The following is a 10,394-nucleotide window of genomic DNA, read 5'->3' on the forward strand; positions in this document are numbered from 1 at the left end:
GAATACAAGTGAAAACCTATAATATAGTAGGCTGCAAAAAGTTCAAACTAAAATGGCTAAACAAATATTTATTCATAACAAAAATTTTTATTTTGTTTTCTAAGGTAAATCATAGAGCCACCTTAGACGAAGGAATGTTCTCACATTCCATGCGTTTGGGGAAACTTACTAAAGTCAGTCTTCTTTTTCCTTGCTGGATCAAACGTAAGTTAGTATCTAAATCACTATTACTGAATGGTGTGTACCACCATTTAGATGGTCTACTGTAATAAGAGCTCCGTTCAATTCTGTTAATAAGTTATTCAGATGATTCAATAAAAGTATACTTTGAAGCCCAGCATATCTTTCTGATAGAATATACATATATTACATTTGTTTTGAGAGAGTGCAATTTGGATTTTAGTATGCTTTTCTACAGAATACCACAACTTCAGCACTCTTTTTCAGCACAACTTCTAGTTTTTACTCAAGTATCTCCTGGGTAGCTTGTATATATTCGTTCAGAATCTTACTAATTACAAAATGGCGTAGTCATTTGTACCCATCTTTAATGTACGTTTCACAATTAAACCTCCAAATCTTGGCTTGTGCACCGAGGCGTTAAAAATCTTGTAGGTTTCATGCTAAAGTCCATCAAGTATTATTAATATTTGGTTTTCGAAAAGTGTACCTTATCCAACACACTTGCATTTTATATTTTTTTGTTGCTATAGTTTGGTTTGTTTAAACCCACGAATCGATTGCATATTCTCTGAGATTACAAGATGCGCAGAATCCTGTGCAAACGTTGGTTTATAAAGACTTGAGTTTTTGACTGGAATGCATATTTATAAATTTGCGAAGTTTTATAAAGTTTTTATGAATATCTAAAACTTTTTTTAGAATGAACGAAAGTACCTCTAACCTTATTGATTGTGGTGATGTATTTCGGTGCTCTGCTTATATATGTTATAAAGCTTCCGAGGTATGTTATTGATTGCATCTCCTTAACTCCACGTTACTTGACGAATGGAAGAAGATTTAACCTCGTATCTGGTGCTTAGGGCCCAGGTTTTGCCGTTAATAATAACTAATCTGAGTTTACGTACGATTTGAAGGGTAGAAAAAGTATAGCAAAGTAGACATGCGTCATGAGTATATGCCAAATCTTCCGGTCGCGCAAATGGTGTACATGGTTCATATCTAATGATACTTTCATCATTGTATTGTTATTTCATTCGGTTGTATAAACAAAATATATCTTTTAAGATAAATTTTTTCTTGCCGATAATGGCGTGTCTTTTTATGACGAAAGAAACTATTTAAAAGTTAAACCGATTCGAATAGCAAAGAAAAGGAACTTGAGCATTGAAAGTTTGTGCAGCCTTGGCTTCTTGTGGATAAACACGATTAGTCATCGCTTCTAATTTGACAGGCACGAGTTCTAAGCCTGGCGCTTGTAGTCCAAACAAAATTATATACGGACTATAAACTAATTAAATAAAATTCGATTATTTCCAAAGACCACTGATGAAGAGTACTTGGCAATACTCGAAACAGCGTTGTATGGTCAACCAAATTTCAATAAAATTAAATAAAAAAATTTTTGTCTTTGCCTTTCTTTGCTATTCGAATCGGTCTAACTTTTAAAATATATCTTATTTACGAGAAAACAAGTTGCTAGGAATATAAGTCAGCAGATTTATCAACTAAACGTTATATTTGCAGAATTTAAAACAAATTTTACATCCTGGACCTCATGAAATTTTGAAACTTTTGTTGTCAGTATTAAATTCTCTAATGCATAAATAAATTAAAACAGTTTGGCTTCAAAGTACAATATAAACCATAAAACTATTCTAAAAACAAAGCATTTCCCATGGTTTGGTTTTTGTTATAAACTATTTAGCAGTTATTTTACTTTATTTTTATTTATTTTAATTTTGTTTTCCACTCTTTACTTTTAGTATTTTAAAATATAAAATAAGTTTAGACATTTAGCAAAATGAAACTATGCATATTTCTTATCCACTTATTCAAATCCTTGCTCATAAAAAACCTTTCCACCTGTTTAGTTTAAGTCAACCGCAGAGTAAAATTATATAAAAAGTATATATAGAGAGATATATGCATAAAAAGGAATCACTTTTTTTACGAGTACTGCCATTAACATTTCCGGAACAATGCCATTAGCTTCTCTACGTTCGCTACGTTCGCTACGTTTGTTACGTTGGCTTCCATGTGCAATTCATCAACGCCGGTAACATTTCAAAACCGTATCCGTATCCGCATCATTCACACTATGTTTACCTTTGGCTACAGTCTGCCACTTTATACTTGCCTTCCCTATTTAATGTAATGCTTTTTACACTGTAAGCTCAATTTCAGAAAAAAGAATAATAAAATTAGTTTTTTTTTGGTTTTTCTAGAAAATAGCAGAAACTTTTAGTTTAAATAAAAAAATAAAAAAAAAAAATGGAAAAGAAATCACAAATGTTACCGCAACGCGCAGCTTGCAATAAACAAACCATGGAAAATCCATTTTTTACTCGACCATTAATAAAAACAACGTAACGCTACGTGTAATGTTGTAATGTACGTAGTTCGGTTACGTTATGCAAATGCAAGCGTAAATACAAAAACCGAAACCAACAACGGCGGAATAAGTAAAATAGCTTCACAATATGTCTGGGAAAGTTGGAAAATAGAAAAATTGTTAAGGAAATGCTATTGAGTTTTATGCAAAAATCTTTAGAGTAAACTTTTATAAACGCGTCCCAAAAAAAAATTCGTTAAAAAAGTTATATTTTCACGCTGAACGCAATTTGCAACTTCAATTTTCTTGCAAAAGAAAATATAAAGAAAGTATGAAGATTTATGCATCCACGTAATACTCGTATACAAAACTATAAAATTGATATGTTGCCAAACCGTGTAGACCAGTGTACTGGTCCCGGTGTGCTGCCACAGCGCATTTCCAATTCCATGTACTTTTTGGTAAGCTTAAATATTTTTAAAAATATAACTAAGCAATTTAGAAAAATCAATTTGGAAACAAAATACAATTTGGAAACAAAATACAATTTGGAAACAAAATACAATTTGTCTATGTATTATATTTACATACATTGTGACCGAAAAGTTTCCGGAAATTTTAAATAAAACGCAAAATTCTTAATCTTCATCAATATTTATTTTATCTCCTTCAAAATATGCTCCATTAGAAGCGATACACAAATGCCAACGTTTCTTCCAATCATCAAAACATTTTTATAGGCGCTTTCCGGTATGGCTTTGAGTTCCCTCTGCGAATTCTGTTTTACGTCTTCTATGGATTCAAAACGCGTTCCTCTGAGTGGTAATTTGAGGTTGGGAAACAGGAAAAAGTCACACGGTGCAAGATCAGGTGAATACGGTGGCTGTTCGATGGTATTTATTGAATGTTTGGCCTTAAAATCGTTGATAATGTTGAACAAATTGAGGTGAATCGGAACAAGCCGGGCGTTGACACGTCGCATACACAAATTGTCCACCAAAATCAAACGAGCCATCTCACGACCGATGCCTAGCTCTCGTGCTATCTCTCTAACACTCACATGAGGATTTTTGAACACGATTTCCTTTGCCTTTTCAATGTTTTCGTCGGTGGTAGAGGTCGAAGGTCGTCCAGAACGCGGCATGTCTTCGACGGTCGTACGACAGTCCTGAAAGGCTTTGTACCACTCATAAACTTGAGTTTTCGATAAAACTGATTCCCCATAAGCCTTTTGTAGCATTCGCAACGATTCTGCACACGAAATTTCGTTCGAAAAACAAAATTTGATGCAAACTCTTTGTTCAATATTTTTTTCCATTGTTTTTTTCGCAACGCACTACTGAGGTGAACTGGTTTCAACAGCTGCCGTAAACGAACTGTCCGACAGATCGCGCTCATTTTTGGCATTAGTAATTAAGGACAGTGCTGCCCAAACTACATAAACTTAAAATATCGAAAAATATACAGCGCGCGAATTTTAAATGAGAACCTCCGAAAACCTTTCGGTCACAATGTATTTAATATAAACATAGTTTTCAACATAGTTTTCTATGAATATATAAATAAGATAAGAAGATAATAATGAACGGGGTACTAGCTCCCACTTGAGCAGAGCACTGCGACCATGATTGATCTTGTGTGCTACAACAGACCTTAACCGAACAGAAGACATTCCGCATTACGAATAAAGGTTAAAACGTCGGCCATTGAGGACCTCCTAATGTCGAAAGGTGAGAGCAGCTTCCCACTCAGTGACCTCCTTCTGGCCCAGATCAAGGCTGGGCAATCACATAAAATGTGGCTGGATGTCTCCTCTGCTTCTAAGCAGAGTCTACACTCTATCTCTTTGTACAGACCCATTTTGTAGAGGTGGTGACGTGCTCCGTGGTGATCCGTTAGAAATCCTGTTCTGCTGAAGAAGGATATCTTATTATAACTATAGGTATGAACCAGCTCTTTACATATATACATATACAGTAACACTTCAATTTGCGTCGCTCCGATTTACGTTGATTCGATGTATATACACTAAAACCCCGATTTGAGTCGCTGCGATTTGTGATATAGTAGTACTTTTATTGGGTCTATACAAGATGAAAAATGCATCACATTGAATCAAGAAAAATATAATTCATTGGTTATGCTCTGCAAGATCGGTAGTGCGAAAGAGGAAAAAGAAAAAGGTTTTGAATTGTGAAATCTTGTTTTGACATAAAATGAATAATAAATGTGATATCAAGTCATTTTTATTGTAACATATATATTTAATATATTTAGTTAACAATTTGATATATAGCATTATTCAATCTCAATGATAGTTATCGGTTATTATTGAACTAATTGGTCATCGCTTCTAATTTCACAAGCAACAGTTTTAAGCCTGGCACTTGCAGCCCAAACAAAGTATATACGGACTATGAACTAATTAAAAAGAATTTTGAATACGTAACTTTGAATTTGGATAATTTATTCACTATGAGGGCATTAATTATTTTGTTAATTATACTTAATTCAAAAGAAGAATTCCTAAAGTTGGTATTATTATAAATATTATAAGAAATATATATAGCTTTATATATGTAGTAATATAATGATCGTTTCGTATACTTAGGACAAGTGCAGCAAATTACAGTACCTGAAATGAAAGAAAATTAAATTAATAAATATATTTTTTTATAATTTTTGTTTTTTTTTTAAATACTATATATATACAGTAAATAATTAAAATAATTCCATCATACAAAATATGATAAAAAATAGTATAAGATCTTATGGAATAAATGCTTTGTGTTTTTATTCTAATCGAGATGTGTCTAAAAATTTAACAAAAACAATCTTTTATATATATATACTCGTGTTCAGCCATACTCATGTTTTAAATGGCTAATTAGATCACAATTGTAGAGTGGAATGCTTAAATTGAATGACTTTGGATACTTTTCGTTGTCCATTTAAATTCCAGCACCATCTGTAACTCAGTAAAGGATCTTATATATTTATTTTCTGATATTACATTTTTTTAAATTTATTTATTTCACTTAAATAAATTATTACGCAGAAGCTCTTTTAATTAAAAATGTGACTAATAATGAATTAAGTTGTATATTAAATTAAAATCAAAATATAAGAAAACTAATAAATTCGCAATGTAATGTAATGTTTCCAATATAAGACAATCCTTCGATCAAATAGTACCTTTCAGCAGTGGTCATAAGCTGACCACTGTGGTTTTTAGGGGAACTCTTCTAGTCCTCATATGAATAACGCTTATCCGTGGTACCACAATAATTAGATCCCACTCCAACCTAACCTTATCTATATCAAGAATTTTTTTATGTAAAAAAGTTTTAATGATGTAAGCTGGTTATTTTTCTCTTTTTTTTTTGACAAATCCCACATAACTTAAAATTTATAATGGAACTCTGATTGATTTAAATGTTACATTTTATTTATGTGATCTAATGATCAGCTTGTAAATATTAGAATTTTGATGAAAAGTTATAATTGGTATAAATTATAAGTTATTAAAAAATTTAATAGAGAATATATTATATTTATTTAGTATGTATTTTAAATTATTTTATTACAGTGTAATTTTAAAAATTTTAGTAAATAAAATCATATATAAATATAAACATTTAAGTTGCCTCAAAAAAACTATTTCTACTTCTATCACAGGTTTTTTTAAACACATTTTCTATTTATATATTTTTCCACATTTGTTTTAGTAACTTAAGTCAAGTCACTTAAGAACTCTTCTCAGTCTAGAGCACATCTTTGAAATAACAAACTTCAAATTGCAGAAATAAAGTTGCTTAACAACAACAAACACTAAACAACAACAAGCTCGTATGCATGCACTTTGAAGTAGAATTGCATTGTATTTGTATGTGCGTGGATGTGACCATGTTAATGTGGGCCAACTTAGCTGCTAACTTCACATACAGAGTCACACACACTCACATACAAATACGCAAATAACAGTTAAGTTGATGTAACCACTTGTGTGACACAAAATGTTGCTTTCTAAGTTTCCACTCTTATGTTTCTACTCTACGTGCTTCCATTTCCACTTGAGTTCTTGGTTTAGTAAATTTGCTTTGTTTTAATGTTTATGCGAATTTTTTGAGTGTTTTTCAAAGCAAATATAACAAATACAACAAATGCAAAAAATACAACAAATATGTAAATATATTTAAAAATATTTAAAAACACGAAAAACATAAAAATTTTGCTAGAGTTTTATTTAGGAGAGTATCTTGACTTAGGACAACAGAGCTTAGAGAAAATATCCAGGAAAATATTTTTTATGAATATTTAACAAACCACAGCTATAAGACAGTAGCTGTTCTGAGAGACCAACTATAAGATAGTAGCTGATCTGCCAGACAAGCTATAAGACAGTAGCTGTTCTCACAGACCAGCTATAAGACAGTAGCTGTTCTCACAGACCAGCTATAAGACAGTAGCTGTTCTCACAGACCAGCTAAAAGACAGTAGCTGTTCTCACAGACCAGCTATAAGACAGTAGCTGTTCTGAGAGACCAGCTACAAGACAGTAGCTGTTCTCACAGGCCAGCTATATGACAGCAGCTGTCCTCACAGGCCAGCTATATGACAGTAGCTGTTCTCACAGGACACCTATATGACAGTAGCTGTTCTCACAAGCCAGCTATATGACAGTAACTATTCTGAGAGACCAACTATAAGATAGTAGCTGTTCTCATACACCAGCTATAAGACAGTAGCTTTTCCCACAGACCAGTTATAAGACAATAGCTGTTCTCACAGACCCGCTGTAAGACAGTAGCTGTTCTTACAGACCAGCTATAAGAAAGTAGCTGCTCTGAGAGACTAACTATAATTCAGTAACTGTTGAGTAATTTTCAAAAATATATTATTTCATACACCAGAAGTATCAATAAAGAACTAGTGTTGAGTTAGGCCCATGGCATAAGAAATATACCTATTATATATAACTCACTATTCCTGACTATAGAGCGCGTAATGTATTTGTAATTACTTTTTAAATTCAATAACGTATTGTTAATTGCTCTTTATAAAACCAAATTAAATAAATAAACTAAAATCCTTCAAACAAATGCAACATATACACTTACTGGAAGTTTTTTGACAGGATTTCACAAGCTTGGTTTTTGATAAGGTTTTGACAGTTTCTAATATTTGACAGTTACTTTCTGACTAAAAAAACAAATTTAAAACAAATTTGAATTAGCAAAAACACAAGTAATAGTATCTTTTTAATTTAATGAAATAAAAATTTCATACATGGATGAGGATTTTTACTAACAGTGAAAGCAAGAAACTACTAAATACTTTCACTTAATTTTCATATGACAAGAAATATTAGAAGATGAAGTATTAGAAACCAGCTGCCCTCCAAACTTCAAACGCAGTAGAATTACATTTTTGTTCATTTCGGTCATCTGGCTGAGTTACTTTACCATTTTCGTCAAACGCCAGCTTATGATAATGAATTCCGAAACCAGTCTTAATGATATATCCATTATCCAAAATAACTTTAGCCTCCACATTTTCATCTGTACACTTTATTCCCATCCCAATGCCTCGTTTAAGCATGCTATTCTTCACTTTAATCAGTGCTCGTTTCTGTGTTGCCTCCGGCTTAGGATCATAAGTAGTAACAAACCGTATATATTTTAAATGTGGACATGAATCTGTAAGCATAATAATGATATCTGTTAAGTTTTTGTAATGCTTGCTCTCATTCATTTCAGGCTCATCAATTTCCACTTCAGTGATTTTCGATCGCAAATAGGGTTGAAACATATCATTGTAACCAGCACCAACAGAATCGTCCATGAAGAGTTTGGTTCTAATTCGTTTTGCAGGAGCAAATTTTTTATCTATAAAAGCTTTTACAACTTCAATGCGTTCGACATAATTTTTTGTTAATTGCATTAGTTCTCTGGATTTATAGCCTTGCGCAGTCTGCTTTTGCATCAGTTTAAACACTAGGTGCTCATAGATTGATAAAGCTTCGAATTTCCGTCCTTCTCCGTCAGATTTTACAGCTTTATTTAATAATTTGTTTGCCATATTGTAGTTCAGTGTGAGAAAAATTTTGAAACTAAATCTAAAAAAATTTTAATAAAATTAAATTTCTTTTTTTTTTCATTTAAGGAAATAAAAAAATTTTACTTCAAAGGTAAATAGATTTTATTTTATAGAAATTTTTTTAAATTGCGATCAGCTGTTTTTTTTGTAACGTTGTTGTTGTTGTGGTTTAAATTAAAGCTATTGCGCACTTTAACTCTTTTGTGTCTGGGAGGGCTTATATGTTACCTACCCCACTCTAGGCTTTAACTAAGCAGGAATTCATATCGTTTATTTAACTTTTAATTGATGACGCACCGTAAGTCAGCATAGCTTGCTGTGGGTCTTGAGGTGAATTTGATGTTTGTTAGAGCGGGGTTGGGCAGCGTATCAACTTTTTTGAATAATTTTCGTGCTCTGTCCCTGATATATTTTTTAACTGACTCGATCTTCAGATCTCTGTGTATGTTTGTTATTCTAATATACCATGGAATCTTAAATAGACTTCTTATAGCCAGATTTTTTCCTATCTGTGATTGCTTAATGGCAGTATTTGAGGCTTTGGTGTATGTAACACATCCGTACAGTAGTGCTGGCCCAATTATATGAGTATATGTATAGTGACTTTCTATTTTTGAGGTTCAAGTGATAATTATTATTAAACAGAAAATTTGTTTTAAAATATTATTTCATATTAATATTTTTGAAAAACTAATATTTTGAGTACAAAAATTTGTTACTTTCCCCTAGGTAAATTGTTAAGAATTATCATTTTTATAATTAAGTGAAAGGCATTTAAGTGAAAATAATTGAAAGGCACTGAATTCTATTATAAAAATCAAAAAATATAAAATATATGAAAAAGTAATAAATATATTATTTCATAAACGGGTTTTTCGAATAATAGTGGACTGCAACAACAAAAATTTATTTTATATTATTTTTAATTAATTGTATTTCTGGCTGTCCATACAGCAGTTTCGAGTTTGCCAAATACACATCAACAGTGGTTTTGGAAATAATTGTATTTAATTATTCGTAAATAATTTTTTTAAGACTGCAAGTAGCAGGAATTGAACTCGTGCCCTGCCAAATTTGGAGCTTATAGTCAGCACATATTTTTCTGGAGTTTTGTTAATTAGCTGTGAAAGTTTTTTATTAACAAATGCAATTGCTGTGTTTATAGTAGAACGAAATCATAAACCAGCTGTAGAATAATTTAAATAATTTATTTAATTTTTTTATTTTTAATTGTTAAATTTCATAATATTATCATTGTATGAAAAATTATTAAGAATCCTTTTATTCATTATACTTCGAACTTGTATGGCTTCACTGCATTTAACTTATTTCGACAGAAACTATAATATAAATATATATAGCAATTAACCTATTTTCACAGAAACTACAATATAGATATATATAGCAATTGGTTATATATTTATTGATACTTTAGCTTACAATTTTAACTTAACATTTAATTTATTTATCAATGAACTTCAGTGGCTTTTATTTTCAATTCTTAACGTTGTCATTTAAGCTGCCATTAATAATTATTATTGCGATTCCATAATGGTATTTTATATGATAGCTGATCGAATTATGTACAAATAAAAACGTTTTATTACGAGCATTCCTTTTATATTGTCGCCACATGATGTATAGCATGCAGTGAAGTATTATTGCCAATAATAAAAAACAAATTAAATTGTTATAATACAATTTTTCTGCAGTTGTATTTTTAAGAACACTGAAGACCAACACAAAGTGTCCTTCCTCCCGTATGTATTACTGCAGTATA

General features: G+C 31.3%; 1 protein-coding gene across 1 annotated transcript; it reads right to left on the reverse strand.

Annotated features, from left to right (window-relative positions):
* Positions 1 to 5,048: 5,048 nt before the first annotated feature.
* Positions 5,049 to 8,639, reverse strand: LOC119683478. Its single transcript, XM_038097162.1, has 3 exons — positions 7,805 to 8,639; positions 7,636 to 7,717; positions 5,049 to 5,150 (listed from the first exon to the last, which is right to left on the reverse strand). Exon 1 carries the CDS (start codon positions 8,594 to 8,596, stop codon positions 7,898 to 7,900), a length of 699 nt encoding a protein of 232 aa, XP_037953090.1. The 5' UTR covers positions 8,597 to 8,639; the 3' UTR covers positions 5,049 to 5,150; positions 7,636 to 7,717; positions 7,805 to 7,897.
* Positions 8,640 to 10,394: the final 1,755 nt, after the last annotated feature.

Source organism: Teleopsis dalmanni, chromosome 2 (genome assembly GCF_002237135.1).
Source record: "Teleopsis dalmanni isolate 2A chromosome 2, ASM223713v2, whole genome shotgun sequence".
In the NCBI taxonomy this organism is placed as follows: domain Eukaryota; kingdom Metazoa; phylum Arthropoda; class Insecta; order Diptera; family Diopsidae; genus Teleopsis; species Teleopsis dalmanni.